At 43.6% G+C, this 16,552-nt stretch overlaps 1 protein-coding gene across 3 annotated transcripts in view; it reads left to right on the top strand.

Moving 5' to 3' along the window:
- Positions 1-16,552, top strand: part of egfem1 (EGF-like and EMI domain containing 1) — a gene marked incomplete at its 5' end in the record, with an annotated part of 51,439 nt that overhangs the window by 33,070 nt on the left and 1,817 nt on the right. Inside the window, 20 exons of one of the 3 annotated variants that reach the window (XM_079272200.1) lie at positions 63-197; positions 684-818; positions 1,782-1,907; positions 2,579-2,707; positions 2,798-2,929; positions 3,282-3,410; positions 6,868-6,996; positions 7,659-7,787; positions 9,054-9,182; positions 9,283-9,411; positions 9,761-9,889; positions 10,004-10,132; positions 11,359-11,490; positions 11,773-11,901; positions 12,102-12,230; positions 13,451-13,579; positions 13,833-13,961; positions 14,141-14,269; positions 15,473-15,601; positions 16,074-16,202. In XM_079272200.1, coding sequence (XP_079128326.1) covers positions 63-197; positions 684-818; positions 1,782-1,907; positions 2,579-2,707; positions 2,798-2,929; positions 3,282-3,410; positions 6,868-6,996; positions 7,659-7,787; positions 9,054-9,182; positions 9,283-9,411; positions 9,761-9,889; positions 10,004-10,132; positions 11,359-11,490; positions 11,773-11,901; positions 12,102-12,230; positions 13,451-13,579; positions 13,833-13,961; positions 14,141-14,269; positions 15,473-15,601; positions 16,074-16,202 — 2,595 coding nt within the window. The remainder of the gene's footprint in view (positions 1-62; positions 198-683; positions 819-1,781; positions 1,908-2,578; positions 2,708-2,797; positions 2,930-3,281; positions 3,411-6,867; positions 6,997-7,658; positions 7,788-9,053; positions 9,183-9,282; positions 9,412-9,760; positions 9,890-10,003; positions 10,133-11,358; positions 11,491-11,772; positions 11,902-12,101; positions 12,231-13,450; positions 13,580-13,832; positions 13,962-14,140; positions 14,270-15,472; positions 15,602-16,073; positions 16,203-16,552) is intronic. The other 2 variants (XM_079272202.1, XM_079272201.1) reach the window with 2 other exon arrangements.

The raw sequence follows: 16,552 nt of genomic DNA, 5'->3' as shown, positions 1-16,552 counted from the left end.
CACAAACATGAGAACATTGTCGACCGTTGTCTGTTTTCTCACTGATCTCATCCGTCCCTCAGCTTGTCCCAGGTGGACGCACGGTGCAGGCTGTTCCAAGGAATGCGACTGTGCTCAAGAACATTCCACTGGCTGTGACCCCAAAACAGGGAGCTGTGTCTGTAAGGCTGCACACCACGGCCCGCAGTGCGAGAAAGGTATCAGCGCTTCTCAAAACACCGACTCATTTATTTAGCTACCACCTCAGCACGTAGCTTCAGATTCTAAGAAATGAATGGATACGATTTGTGTTCAGTTACATTTCATCCACACAGTTTTCAGGTCAACTGTCTAACTTGCACTTCTCAGCCACAAGTGGATTTAGTTGACATATTACTGTGTCGACCATTTCACAGCTTCAAACATCATTAAGTGCATTTCCTGGCGCAGTAATGAGACTACAGTTGCAGCAATGTCAGCAGCTGAGGGGAAATACACTTGGGGCCATGCGGCATCCTTGCAACGCCATTTTAATGGTCTACAATGGAAAAGCAGTTTAAGAAGTTGCTGCGATTGCTCCAAGAGGCCGTGATCACGGAATCAAGTCAATCGCCGGTCAAAATCCTAATAACCTGTCTCAGAATGTTTGGAAGTGTGCGCTGAGATTGTCCGTTCATCTTCCCACTTTGTGTGCGTGTTTGTAGAATGTGAGCTTGGCTTCTTCGGTGCGGGCTGTGAGCAGCCATGTGACTGTCCAGGTGGAGGGTCATGTGACCCCGGGACCGGAGAATGCAGTCAGCGATGTCCTGCAGGCCTACATGGACATAACTGTCAGCTGGGTGAGACAAAGAGCTGCTTTAATGCAATTTAAAAGGGCATTGTGCATCAAACGATGCATGAGTTACAGCAAAATAATGTCAAGTAGAATTTCATTTAAAATAAGATAGTGTTTTTTTTTTAGTTTTCCAATGTTTTTATCACACTCCTGTTAAATTATTATGTCCCCCCTCAAAGCTCGACTCCACAGCGCTCTCATGTGGCCATAACCTTTATAGAAAAGGATCATTGTCCTATTTTACGCATACGTGTGGATATGTGAAGTGCGTGGGGTTGTACACCGACACGTTTCTACATGTGTGGTCATTGTTTGCATACTTCATGTGTAAATGCGTGCCCTTTCTGATGTCACCACAAATTGTTGTGAGTTATGGGTTTCGGGAATGCTTTCAACCTCTGTCCCAATCTTTTTCAATTCACCTTTGAATCCATCTTTATTCTGTCCTTTTCTATTCATGCTCCGCCTCCTTTGATGGATTGAGTGGATTTAGTGGGTGAAATGAATGACGCTTTCTTTTTTAATTCACCTGGTCAGTGCAGGTGTTCTTGTTATTGCAAACTGTACAAACCAAAAGTACGAGTGCGTCTCCACTGCAGGGCGTCCTCTGGCTGTTTACTCGGCTGCTTGATGGAACGCTCAACCTTCTGTGTTGTGATCTAAAGTGAAACTGCATATTGTTCAGGAGCCTCAAAGCAGTTTTACAGTCCAGGCCTCGGCTTGCTGGGTTTGCCAAAGCCAAATAAAAGAAAAAGGAATCCACATCTTCTGGATTGTATTTATCTTAAGTTGCAGGCCAGGTCATGACGGGGGTAATTTACTTCAGTTACTACTGCAGAGGCTGAATAAATAAACAGAAAATGAGTTAGTATTTCTGCAGTTCTCTTTTTGCAATGTTTCACAATCCGGTCTTGTGTCCAACTGTTGCTGCTGTTTTTAACATTTTAAATCTGTTGCGTGTTGCTAGCCTGCCAATCCCGGAGCTATGGCGAGAGCTGTCGTCTGACCTGCGACTGTGGAGGAGCTCCTTGTGATCCTGTGACCGGACAGTGCATCTGTCCTGCTGGGAAGACGGGACACTCCTGTCACGAAGGTACATTTATTTTGTATGTTTAAAAAAAAAAAAAGATATTTTATGTTCCATTAAATTTGTGTTTTAATTTCAGAAAATTTAACCAAATTATGTTGTGGTGTTTGCACTGACTGACCTCAGTATTAGCCCACTGAATAACCAGCACTTTTGCAATTCCTTTGCCGTTTGGCTTACTTGCCATTTAATACATTTCCTCCGCTGAAACATCCAAGCATACGTGGCTATAGGACTTGAGAAATAGATAACATTCCTGGTTTACTGCTCACTTAATCTGAAAGATACTTGGTGCTCCCCAGACTGCCCTGATGGATTCTGGGGGCTGAAGTGCCAGTCACCATGTCCTAAATGTGAGAACAGAGGCTCCTGCAACAAGCAGACTGGTGTGTGCGACTGCAAACCAGGCTTCACGGGGAACCTCTGCCAAAATGGTGTTTTAATCGAACCAAGAACCAGAAAAAAACATTTTTGGGACTATTTTGACCATTAATTCAAATCTGTATGTCTCAAAGAAAAACTAAAATGTAGCAATGATTGAACAAGTGATTCAACTGCAATTGACTGATTTGTTTGATATATGCAATACAAATGTACATTATTTTCAGTTCCTACAAACTGAGTCAAAAAGTGTGGATTACTGAAGCATCATCCTATAAATGTCATGTTGTGTACAGAGTGTCCCCCAGGTTTCCATGGACCAGGCTGCTTAAGGCGCTGTTCATGCCACCCTGATACTACTTGTGACCCACAGACTGGACGCTGCATCTGCCCTCCTGGCAAAAGAGGCCACGACTGTTCAACATGTAAGAACTGTTATTATCCTCATAAAAAAAAAAAAATCTAAATGCAACATTAAACATATCTCTGAGCGCGACATTTGCTGAACTTCATAGCATGCGAGTCTGGTTACTGGGGCCAGGAGTGTCTCAGTGAATGCCAGTGCAAAGAGATCTCTCTGGACTGTGACCCGGTCACCGGTCACTGTGTGTGCGAGGGTGGCTTCACCGGAGACCACTGTGAAAAGAGTAAGTTAACTTCTTAAACGTCACACCGTTTTAATAAGATATTTTTCAGCACACACTGCCACCATGGGGTGATCGTCACTATAATATCCTGAAAGTCATTTTCTGGATATTATATTTTAACATGACTGTACATTTCCCAGGGACTATATATTTAGAGCTTTTAGGAGCTGATTTAAAGCTTCTAGTTCTGGATGTATCTCCAGGTGCTATATTTAGTACAACATTACATAACGCAAGATAGTATTCCCCGTGGGACAGATTTTTTTTAAGTTGGCTACATTTGGTTAAATGCTTAAGATTTACAATATTGTTTTGCTAAATCACTCTTGATCTGCCTCTCTCACATGTTCAGAGTGTGTGAATGGCAGTTATGGTGAGGGGTGTGTCCAGCAGTGCCAGTGTCAGAACGGAGCCCTCTGCGACCACGCGAGTGGAGCCTGCACATGTTCACCTGGACATGGTGGCACTTACTGTGAAAAAAGTAAGATTTATTTTGTTTCTGATTAGTGACTGTACTGTTCCCGATGGTATCTTATGTGACACAAGTGAAGCTATGCAACATTTTCTATACGTTTGGAGTCTTTTTAACCTTTAATCACTATTTAACATCCCAAACATGAATAGTTAGAGACTTGAAAGATTGATTTGCATTTGGCACTTTTTATTGAATTCATATGAACAACAACGTTAATGTACCAGAGAGTATTTTTTTGAAATTCCTGTGCATCTTTCACTGAAAGGTGTGTTTTTGTTTCCCTTCCTTAAATATAAAACCTTTTTTAAGATTTAGGACACTCCTCTCCATCACATGTGAGATTACTAGTCTTAATACACTAGAGGGCGCTGCAGGACAGTCTTCTGATTCACAGTTTGAGCGAATCATCAGATTGTCCATGTGATGTCATATGAAAACCATTTTAATACCACACAAATCCCGAGATTCTTATTCGTCATTTTGGAGCAGATACTGTATTTCACAGGCTGCAGTCTTTTCAAGCATCCTGCCACAGGAAACCTTTCATGGAACGAATATTATTCTCATCATATTTTTACCAAACTACAAGACATACAAACGGTGCAAGAGTCTTAATGTAATCGATTTGTTCTTGATTATAGTCTTTTGACTTGAAGTGGCCTCAGGTTATTACAAAGTGTAAGATTTAGTGTAAGTGTACTAACAGGCCCAGCAATTCATACCACCTCCGTAGTACACGGGCATCGTAAATCATGGCCGTGTCACACTAGAACAGAGCTTCACATCCCTAGCCATAACAGTCTAATGGCCTCAGACGTAGACGTCACTCTGATTGGACGTCGCGTGTGGAAATAAGGCCATCAGTCTGACCAGATTCGGTTTTCTGAAGGCCTTTTCTCCTCAAACAGAAGTGTCCAGTTTCTCAGTCTTCTGCTGGGCCTCTTCCTTCAGGAAAAGTCAGGAAGAGGCCTGCGCTGTGAGAAGGACCAGATCTCGCTTAGTTCATCCGTTTCACAGAATTAAGATGGAAAGAGATGACTTTCTCCTTTCAGTGTTGGATTCTAGGCAGGCGATATTCGCCCACACAACGGTTTCAAGTGCAAGACTCGGAGAGAGCTTGTTGCCACGGCAAAATGCATACTTTCACCGAGCATTCTTGCGGTTGATGCTAAACATTTCACTCGGGTTTTGTCAGAGGAAACAAGCAATTGTGCTGACATGGGTCCTGTAGACCAGACCCCCTCTTTAATTAACGTGAATAGTGTTCCGTTTTCTGGTCTGCGGCTTTGATGTTTGCATCAAAACAGTTCATTTGGTCGCAGTAAAAAGAACTTGAACATCCGCGCTATTGTCGAAAGAAACAGTGTTGTTCTGTTGCTGTTGACCTCTCTTCCAGTGTATAGACCCTGAATGGCAGCAGGAAGTTCTATTCTATGTTCTCTCTATCCGCTCTATTTCTGTGGTCTGCTCTCCCCCGGCTGTGTGGTCCCTGGACCTGCTTTATGGGCTGACAGCAGTGGCTCTTACACAACCAGGGATCTGGAAATAATCCGCCTGTCTTAAAGAGCTCATTTAGTCTGGAGATGGAGTCTTTCAGCGATGGCACAGTGTGTGTGTGTGTGTGTGTGGGGTGATGGACCGAATCCTCTGTGCCTAGAATAAACAAAGACTCAGAGGGAAGAGCCTTTACTTACAAACACTCGCAGACACTGTCCTAATATCAGATGACAGATTGCTTCTCTGTGTTTAATATGGGAACTAGTCGCCCCCTGCTGGCATAAACAAATAATAAACTTTGCCATTCAGAGGCGTCGGTACATCCCCTGAAGATTTACTGGAGCGTTTGTGTGCTCCTTTGTCTGCTGCGTTTGAAAAGGAAGAAAAGTGTTTCACATGTTGAGGTGATTACTGTGCCAGGAATAAAGACCTCATTAAAGGGGTGCATCACTCATCTGAGATGTTTTATGTTTATTTTTTTTATCATCATAGATGCGTTGAGCGCCCGCGTCATCTGTTAATAAATTATGTTTCAGAGAAACATTCCTTAAACACTTTCCCGCAAGAAAGAATGATGTTGCCATGGTGTCAGCGATTGCCATCATAATAATGAACAGAAGACAATAAATGATTTTGCTGCAGTAGCACAGACCTAATGTACAGCTGGGTTAAAATGCATCCTCAGTGGCCCGGCTTTAATAACATCGCAGCCTAACCACTACAGAGGCAGGCAAAGACGTCACGCTGTCAGCGTGGGAACACAGCGATGGCCATGCCAGAAACTGCTGAGCAGGAAGGATGCTTTTCACAATTTGAGGCCTTCAGGGCGAAAAAAAAAGGAGTGGGACAGCATCATCAACTGGAGCAGGAGAAAGGAGTGTATGATGCATAAACTGTAGGGAAACACCCCGAGTACTGTGGCATTTAAAATACATAAAACCACCAAGTTACACAGTTCTGTCGCACTCCCAATTTGTGGCTTCCTTTGGTAACATGGTCCACTGCTTTCCTTAAAAAGAAGAGGTAGCGCATACATTAAATTTAAAAAAAAAAACTGCTGGCTGCTTCAATAATTGGGACAGACTCTACCCAAACCCTTACCAGATTTTCTCACATACTACTCAAATAGAAAACCGAGAGAAACGTCTGCAACCGCTGTCAATCACTCAAACTTTGTCAGCGCAAAGAGCAGCGCTCCTGTGAATAAAAACCAGAATGGAGGAACTTTTTTATTGCAAAATACAACTATTATTCTTAAGTTGGGATGTGATCTCTACAGTGAGAAATTGAGCGATCAAAAATAGGCTGTGAATAAACAGTCATTCTTTCCTGCTCTGGTGAAGTCATGCTTACAGACAATATTTAGGTCCCAGTAGTGGAAAGGCTCATTCATCCCGCTGCCTCTGGCTTGGTTCTTGTGGATGGGAGGCAGTGTGTTTACCAGACTTACTGAGTGTCAATTGACTCTACGCACACTTAAACAATCTGTCTGGCTCTCCTTGGGAATGAGAAACAGACTCTTACACTGGCATCTCCTTGCATCAGCAGTGATAACCTGGCTTTGTTTTGCTTTGTTTTGGTGGGGCCTGTTGACTCAGCAGGTGCTCTAATTACCAGCTCTCTGTGCCCCCTCTACCCCTTAAAACAGAACGGCCTCCGAGCCGCCGTCGACTTTGATGTGGCCCAGATCCACCACACATGTGGGACATGAGCTCACTTAACGAACGCAGACGCTCTGCAAATGAACAGCCGCAGCGTGGTACTGCAATTTGATATTGGTATTTCCAGTGGGTGGTAAGACGGAGAGGGAAAGTAGGAGGAGAGATTGAGAGATGAGGAAGGGAAGAGAAAGCACTAAAAAAAAAAAAAAAAAAAAAAAAAAATGTTGGCATATCTAGACCTTTCCCTGTCCTCTTCTGTGAAGCTGCCAGTTCTAACCAGTCGGATGTTTTATCTTGGCCCACAGTGTGCCCGGACGGCTTTTACGGTCTTGACTGTGGCCAGATGTGCGAGTGCAGGAACGGTGCCCGCTGCCACCACATCACAGGAGCCTGCCTATGCACTGCTGGCTGGGCAGGACCACACTGCATTCTGGGTAATGGAAGCCACATCATTAAAACGGGGTGTGAGGGAGGCCCTCACTGCAGCCCATCACGACATCCTCTCCTTAAACACAACTATGTTTGTGGATAATTATCTCTATAATGAGACATTGCCAATGACGTTTTTTAGGGATGGGTAAGGGTGGAGGAAGGAGGGACGAGAGTGCCCTCTGGCACACATGGTTGAATTGAGGTCTATTCTGGATAAATGCACCCACGTGTTTATAGCGATCAACATTAGGAAAGGGAGAATACTCTTTAGTAGCTAACCAATCACTGTTCTCATGCTGAAGTTTCATGCCATTTGTTTTAATGAAGCCAATGAAATCCCCACTAAAGGTCTTAGTCTGTCATTCTGCGGTCTTATTCAAGACGTTCCTTTTGCCACTGCCATTTTGTGGTCCCGACTACTACAGCTGGAGTCAGCAGAAAGCCACTCGCAAGACTTAATGATGCATCTCTGTCATTCGTGCATTTTCCCCTGTCTTAAGACTCCAAATGTCATCTTTGACTTTCATCATTAAGGAGGCGTTTACAGTATGTGTGACGCTGTCATACATTTGGTGCAAATATAAGCTGCAGTTGCATTTTAAGTCAACACTAGCTGTCCTCTTTTTGTATTTTGTCGTCATGCATGTGTGGTTTGTGTTTGTAGAATGCCCAGGCGGTAGTTTTGGGGAGCAGTGCAGTCAGACCTGTGAGTGTCAGAACGGAGCCAGGTGTGACCACGTCACCGGGCGATGCAGCTGTGCAGCAGGGTGGACTGGAGTCAGCTGCCAACTGTGTGAGTAGCTAATCACTCAGCATGGTCTTCTTAAAGGGCAATACCAGTGGGTTTGCATGTCTTAGCTCATGTAATACAAATAAGCTGTACTTTACATCACAGCTATCCATCTTACAAACCCTACTACTGTGTTTCGGAAAGTTGGATGTATTTTATCTGCAGTTTTCATCCATTTTCACGAGATATATTGATGAGTCGACTCTTAAAATTGCCTCGACAAACTTGATGTTACACAACTTGGGCAAGTCTTAAGGAGTGATAGTTTTTCTACATTTTATAAATCAATGGATAGCGATCGCTACCTACAATTGAATTGAGAGTTTCCAAAAACTGTCCGCAAAATCTGAAAAGCAGACATTTTGTAGTCAAAGAGCCACAATTTGTAAATCACACTGGTATCATCCTTTAGAGGCACTATTCACATGATCATTTCAGAAGCTTGAGATCAGTAGAAATACACTCCCGGTTTCTTGCATGGGTATAAACATATGCACATAAAAAATAAATAAAAATACACACCTCAGCAGTAAAAACATGAAAGATAATTGCAGATACAGGTTTATTTGTAGCGTCAATACACTCATACTGACGCAACAAACAGACAGACACTGCAGTCTGTGCATACAAGTGATTATCAACAGCATAAAGATACAACTGCCTTCCTTAGTGTAGCCTGACAAGAAGTAAATCGGAAAAGAGACAAAACTCAGCCAATTGTCCAAAAATCATCAACAATAAATAAAACGAGCTGTGGACACCACAGCGCTTTTAGAATCAACAGTAGAATAAAAACATCACCAAAGCAGACAACGTGGACATGCAAACAATACAAACTCCACAGCGGCTGCAGCCACCAACACAAAGCAAATTAGAGAGTGCACAGTTTCTACACACTTTCATGTGAATTTTGTTTTTACCCAGTCATGGATGTGACATGAAGTGTAGTGAAGTACAATTCTTGAGTTAATAGTAAAAATTTAATTATAGTTTTCAAATAGAATACTCAAAAAGGTAGTCCTTAAAGTACACAAAAACATTTTGCTCCAGTAACCGTAAAAGTAATTTGTTACATCCTCCCCTGGTAGTACTGAGCTAGATAGATGGACATGGTGCCTACTGTTGGATGATCAATCTCACATTGATACAAACATCATACAAGCTTAGTATTTATATTAAAACTAAACTTTTATACATTTGTCTGCATTATTTTCTTAAAACCCATTCATGTCATTAACTCACTATACTGTGTTATGTGTGTGCGTTCAGCCTGTCCCGCAGGACAATATGGGGAACACTGTTCTGGTCAATGTCTGTGTCGAAATGGAGGCTCCTGCGATAGAACGACTGGCCATTGCTCCTGCCCGCCCGGCTGGACTGGAGCCGCCTGTGAGTTAGGTGAGTCTTACAGCACAATGTATTACGTCGGGAGGAAGCAAAGGGAAACACATGACTCTTCAACTGTTCAAACCCTTTAAACCCTTTTCCTCTCTCCTAGAGTGCGAGGAAGGACGCTATGGAGAGCACTGCACTGAAGCCTGCAGCTGTACGAGTGGAGGGAGATGTGACAGAGTGACGGGAAGATGTGCGTGTCTGCCAGGTTGGATAGGAGAGCTGTGTCAGTCAGGTGACTTCACATCAATGCTGTTGCATTACAGGATATTAGTTCTTATTTAGCCTTTTTTTTATTGGTATAATACAGACACTTATCTGTAACCTGTTTTTTACCTGCCCCATTGCGATGTATAGACACATAGTCAACCTGCCATCCAGCAGTTACAAATATTTTCGTGTAGCATCAGCACAACAAAAGTGAAGGTTCACTCCTGGAATCATAACTCTTGCTGGCTCAAAACACTTGGTGCAATTAGCCTCTGGTAAATAATCATAAAAGCCATCTATTTCACAAAGTGTTGTTCTCGGAGTTTAATGTTGTGCGTCGTCTGAATGCGTACGTTTGTGTGTATTTTTTGGAGCCTGTTCAAAGGGATTCTTTGGAGAGCGCTGTGAGCAGAGGTGCGACTGTGTCCGTAGTTCAAGTTGCCACCATGTGACGGGCCGCTGTGAGTGCGAGCCAGGCTGGAGGGGAGCCAGGTGTGACAGACGTGAGTGTGTAAGGAGCCGAGGAAATTGAAACGGAATGAAAGTGGCAATTGAGGAGCGCTGAACATGAGAGAAAACCGGCTGATGTGTACCTGCACGTGTATGTCGACACACAGCCTGCCTTCCGGGGTCCTACGGTGCTTCCTGTGCCCGACGGTGTCAGTGCCAAGCTGGGGTGTCCTGTCACCATGAGACGGGGAGCTGTGGGTGCCCAGCTGGACTCGCAGGGACTGGCTGCGAGAAAAGTAAGAATGACAAGAAAACATAAATTGGCAAAATAAGTCTGGCAGGCGCATTCATTTGTAGCATTTTGATTTGCTCAGTCGTAAAAGGCAAACGCAATTCTTGCACAATGTCACGCCTGGTGATTGAGAGAGCCTTGGCACATGGCTAACATCACTGTCATGCATTTAAAACCATGGCTGACATATGGGCTTTGTTGCTAAAACACTGTCATCCCGAAACGCACCACTCCCATCAGGAAAGGAAAGGCACCATGGGAGTAAAGTGATCACCAAGAATCATTCCGTTAATACTGATTAAAAATTTCTTTTCCTTTTTTTCCCCCTCCTGGTCCTCCTGGGAAAGATTACCGTTTATTCTATTCCGGGAAATGCACTCTGCACCGGCACTAAACCCTCACTGTCACAGGGCTTTATGCTAATGTTTCATTATGTAGACCATACCCTTTAAGACTGTATACAAGTAGCTTCACCACTCCTTCTACCCCCCCCCCCCCCACTCACCACCTCAGCTCCCTTCCTCTCCTCACACGCTCCCCAGACATCTGATAACTGTTACACACCAGTTGCCAAGCAAAACAGAAGGCATTGTTTTTGTCTCCTCGGCGGCGGATAAGGGCCTTTGGAAGGCAGACATGCATAATGACAGCGCCGTAATTGCCTCTTTAGTCTGGAACCCTTGCTTATCTGTCCCCCACGCTGCCTGCTGCTGCCTGAGTAACGGAGTGCTGCGGTCTCACCCGAAAACATGTTCGGTTCACAGATTCATCTTGTTGGCCATGACTGATTGTCTGTGGACTCCATTCATTCTTGTGATGAGTATATATGGATGTATGCAGAAAGGCTGTGTGAAAGAATGTCGCTCTGCGTCCATTGGGGTTCGGACAACGGAGAGGGTAGTTGGGAGTTTTGGTTTTGTTGCCAGTCAATAGCGAACGCCCCAGTATGTTCAGAGTGACAGAGGAGGGAGAGCAAAATGGCGCAAGTCTTTGTTCGCACAAACTACTGTAACTTTTCACTAACTTACCATTTACACTTTGCTTACAGTTTTGTAAAGAAAATAAAAAAGTTTTTCTAATCAACGAACCCTACTTTATAGCGAGCTAGCATTACTGGAGTTGTGGAGCTGTTAGCATATCATATGCCCACTTCTTTCTACATTTGAACGAACAGTCCCACTGTTGTGTATACGGTATGTGATATATTTGTGGATGTATCATCTTGTATAGCTTGTCCTGCTGGCATGTTCGGGCAAAACTGCAGCAAGTTGTGCCAATGTTCAGGAGATCAAGAGCAGTGCCATCCTGTGACGGGGACATGTAGCTGCTTACCTGGTTACTACGGGGCACGCTGTGAGCTACGTAAGTGCAATATGTACCATTCTGTAGTAAAACAGGGAGCTGGGTGGGAGAAATGTGGAAGCTGTGTATACATTTGGCCCTACTTTTAGATTTCCATTGAAGTCAGTCTTTTTTTTTATGATTGACTCTGAAATAGTCATATTTTTACAAATAATTCCCTTGTTACTTGTCTGCTGTATCCTGCAAGTAAAATAGCCTAAAAGCCTCAGTCCAATAACAACCATTGACCTTTTCCCCTATTTTCAATTCCCTTTCCGACTCATGACTGTGGTTTATCTCCAGGATGTCGAGCGGGGACTTTTGGGCCAAACTGCAAGTCCAGATGCAGCTGCATCAATGGTGGTCGCTGTGACTTCAGGACTGGAATCTGTTACTGTCCTCCTGGCTTTATTGGAGCTGACTGCAGCGCAAGTGAGTCTGGAAACCTTGCACCTGTCTGTACTCTACATTGAAAGTCCTTCTGCACCCCTTTCTTATCATTTTTGGGAGTTAGTGTTTTAGGGATGTTGGTCATTTCAGTGTCCTCGTTGTATTGGAGAATTCTGGCTTGTGAAAAGATGATATTTATCCTCATAACGTTTGTGTGAATGAAGACATGTTTTTTTATGCAGGCTGTCCGAGTGGGTACTACGGGAAGGACTGTGCTAAGCTGTGCTCCTGTGGGGAAGGAGGGCAGTGCCACTCAGCAAATGGGAAGTGTATCTGTGCCCCTGGTACGATGGGACAGTCCTGCCAACAAGGTAACACTAAAACAAATGTATTGCTTGTTTATTGAATAGATTCTTTCTATAGAACACTAAGATAATAAGATAGAAAGAATCTATTCAATAAATGTTGCTTGTTAATGCCTCTTCTGTTCTGCAAAGCGTTACAGAGGGAAGCTTTGACTACAGTCGTCCTCTCCACTTTACTCATTGAGTTGATAACATGAAAGAAGTTCATTTAACAGAAATTGCAATTACATGCAAGCATTAAGACACTCTAGTTTCAATAAAGAATGTGTGTCTCTACATTAGTCAGTAGTTAACGGCGGTAGTTAAGATGTGCAGCAGTAGTGATACTTATTGGCCATATTGTGAGTATTATATTGTGATTCAAGTGAAACAAAAGTACTATTAACGGTAAAGCCAGTAGGGTTAAAAGTATTCACCTTTTAAAGGCAAGAATAAATCCCCATCTACTGAATTACAAGAGGCAGTTCATTGTTCAACTTTGATTAAAAATGCATCATAGACATAAAACATGGTTTGTTTCTAGCTTCTATCCTTCTCTTGAGTACACAAAGAGTCACCACTGTGGCAGACATGCATCAGTGGGAACCACTGGCCCTGATGAGTTCTTCAGAAATAGGAAGCCTAGCTGGAAAGTGAGAAACCACGAAAAACAATGGAGCATTTTTCAACATTTCTCGCTGTATATTTAAGTAGCAAATTCTCCATTTCCTCCGTGTGAGGCCTCTGATGATCACAGGGCTGTTTTCTTAATCACTCCCTTTATCAGCAATTCAGCTGGATTGCAAGCGGGGATTTCCATCTCTGCCTGCGCTAAATGTCCTCTCCTTTAGTCTCCTGCATTGGACGTACCGCCTCTTAAGTTCCTCATGTTGAATGTTTACAGAAACCTAGAAGTAGCTCGTTCTCTGTTCCGTGTCGCTGGATTTGGCAAGGAAGCAAATAAACAAACAGGAAAATCAAAGACTGCTTGCTTATTGTATTCCCAATCTAAATTACCCAGAGAAACATGATTACTCTTTTATATCAGTGCCAAATTAGATTGCTTTGCCATCTTTTTAATGAACTATTGCTTAAATAAACATACATTTGGTCAGTGCAATCTTGTATAGATGTGTGTGTGTGAAAGAGACGGACAAACTGCTCCGTGTGTGTTACTGATTGCCGAGTAGAACTGAAGGGCCTGTAGGTTTTGTCTTGTCCTGATATTCTCTGACTGTTTCTTTTAGCATGTCCTCGGGGGCGCTACGGCCTGCAGTGCAGGAACACGTGCAGCTGTCAGAACGTGGGTCTGTGTGACCCCGCCGATGGGTCTTGCACGTGTGGACTAGGCTGGACCGGACGCCGCTGTGACACTGGTACAACTTCACAGGCAACTTCATGGACACGACACAAAGTAGTCTGAACTGAACAAAACGGTGTGCTGTTCACGGGAAATCAAAAACAACAATAAGCAACAACAAAGCTGACAAGAGACAAAAAGAAACGCGCTTCAATTCCTCAGCTTCATTTAAAGTTTACATTTATGGACAATACTCGCGGTACATTCTTATAATACGATTTCTGCTGAAATGAAGATGTATAACTTAGTGTGTGTGTGTGTTTGTGCAGCCTGTTCACAGGGAACATATGGGCTGGATTGTGCAGAGGAGTGTCCATGCCTCAACAATGGGACCTGTGACCGTTTTACTGGCACCTGCAGATGCGCTGCTGGATTCTATGGCCACGCCTGCCAACACAGTATGCAAACACTCACATGTAACATACAAACACTTGGGAATAAGGTTCCCAGTGGCCTCACTGACACTTGTAATGTAACTTGAATGAACCGTGATAAAACATGATTACATGACTATTATTAACCATACGCTGAAGCAAGTAGCCTCAACCATGAATTCATTGTCTTGTGTCTCTCTTAGAATGCCCACCGGGGTTCTTTGGAGTGAACTGTGCTCACATGTGTGACTGTAAAGTGGCGCACACATGTGACCACGTGACAGGCCAATGTGTGTGTCCACCAGGTTACTATGGCCCACAATGCCAAAGACGTGAGTATACACACGACTATCTACTAAAATCCATAAAATCACATTTGAGCATGTTCAGTGGGCTGCCAGAAAGGGAAGGTGGGTCAAATATCTACATAAAATTCACAGAGAGATTTTAATTGAATTAAACAAAGTCCCCTTTGTATTTGAGAGGGGTTTGAGCAGAGAAACACTATCAAGCACACATTCTCACACATCTGTGCACGTGAACAAACAGCCACCTGGATGCGCAGCTGCAATAAGACACGGGCAGATAGGAGCAACATGACTAAGAGATTTCCCAGCAAAAAAAAAAAGAGTGGTGTCTGGCAGGCAGACAGACAGGCTAGTAGGTAGGTGGGTTATTTGATGAGACAGGTGTTTCCCAACTGCTTAATGCACTCCTGTTACATCCCTGTGCCCTCCTGCCTGCTCGCGGGGCTCTCAGCCGCTGTGTGAGCGCCTAAATGGCCACTTCAGACCCAGCCGGAGCTACAGTATGACTGAGCATTGCAGACCGGCTGCAGCCACAGGCTCCAGAGACAAAGCCTGGCTCTTGTCTGTGTGCGCTACAGGCACTTGTGCACACGAGTGGATCTGTTTTCTTAACTACATGCACTTGCGCCCGTTTGTGTGTGTACTTCTTTTTTGGGCTTTAATGTGGTGATTGTATTGATAACACACACGTGCACAAACATATGAACTGCACTGCAGAACAGTCAGGAAAAGGGAATAGATTTTGGCATCAGAATTAGCTTGTAAACTGGATGCTTGTGATACAATCCAGTCGTGCACGTTGTCGCTGAACTCCCAACTACGTTCTCCAATCGCAATGGAATTGCGAATGGGACTGTCAACAATGAGCAGTGCATGGAAAAGGAAGTCTTGGCCCTCGCCGGGTATCAGCTGGCTAGAACAGAACCACAGAAATATAGGCCGATAGACCGATAGCCAATAGGTTCCAAGACTGCACGAGTGTGGTGTTACATTTTAACATTTAAATGCCCATAAGGATAGAAAAGTGAGAATATGTTGCTCATCATCACAGTCATTCATCAGGTCTGAATTGAATTATATGGGGCATTGTTTAGTTCGTTAACTTATCCTTTATATGGAAAGTGATCATGTGAAAGAATGCCAGTTGCCTTTATGCATCGAATTTATATTTTGTATGTTAAGACAATCAAAGTGCTCTTAACTACAACCATATATTTTTTTTGTCAGGGTGTGAATCTGGCAGGTTTGGACTGAGCTGTGGACAGTCCTGTGACTGTGCTGGCGATTCCTCATGTGACCTATCGACCGGACGGTGCCTCTGTCCCTCAGGAAGGACAGGACAGAGATGTGAAAGAGGTAGAGGTCGCCTTGAGCGAAACATGCTTTCAATGTTCACATTTAATGAGGAGAAATTCGGAAAAAGAGTGTCATAGACATGAAACGTTGTGAAAATTCACGATTATAGTCAACGAAATGATCAGAAAATGTTCATAAAGTACTGACATACAGTTACTAAATTATTATTATGATTAGTTGTAGTCGTGTATTCTCTCTCTCCTACACAATCTTCTGTGTTGCATTTGAGTAATTGTAACCAGTCTAAATCGTACACACACACTAACCCTTACGCCGGGCTTGCAATACACTGGCGGTAATCAAACACGGTGTCAATGATTATTAAAATCTGAAAAGGTGATGCTTTCTGTCTGGGATTTCATCATGTTTTTTTTTCTTTAAAATGTAACCGGTTCATCCCTAGTGTGTCATGCACACCGTCTCCTTTTTTAAACCTCTCTCTCACCTTACCACTCTGTCTCTTCTGTCTCAGACTGCGGTGGAGACCGTTATGGCCCCGACTGCTCCCTGCCGTGTCAGTGCTCCCACAGGGCCCGCTGTGACGGGCCGAGTGGGCGATGCCTGTGCCCGCTCACCCGGCTGGGCCCCACCTGTAGCGAAGGTAACCCTACGCTAACCCTAAGCTAACCCTTTTCAAATCATTTTAATTTCATGTTAGCGTAGGCGATCATTTGAGTACTGAATGTACTTGACTCTATATGGAATGAATATTCTTTGATAGATGTGATTTTCTAATTGGTTTTAAGTCTGCCGTCGCGTTTATGTGAAGTTTTCATGTTTTTTAACTATCTGTTTTGTTTTGAAGTCAGTTATCTGTGTTTTTATGCACACTGCCATCAAGATCAGGAACCCTTATGAAATAGATTTAAAATCTCAATGGATGATACTAGAGAACGAAAGGTTAAATAAAACATTTAAAAAGCTGTGAATGCTAAAAAACACACACACCTT

This window comes from Melanostigma gelatinosum, assembly GCF_949748355.1.
Source record: "Melanostigma gelatinosum genome assembly, chromosome: 7".
Classification (NCBI taxonomy): Eukaryota; Metazoa; Chordata; class Actinopteri; order Perciformes; family Zoarcidae; genus Melanostigma; species Melanostigma gelatinosum.
Note: the sequence above shows the minus strand (reverse complement) of the source record. Positions and strands in the feature narration are given on the sequence as shown.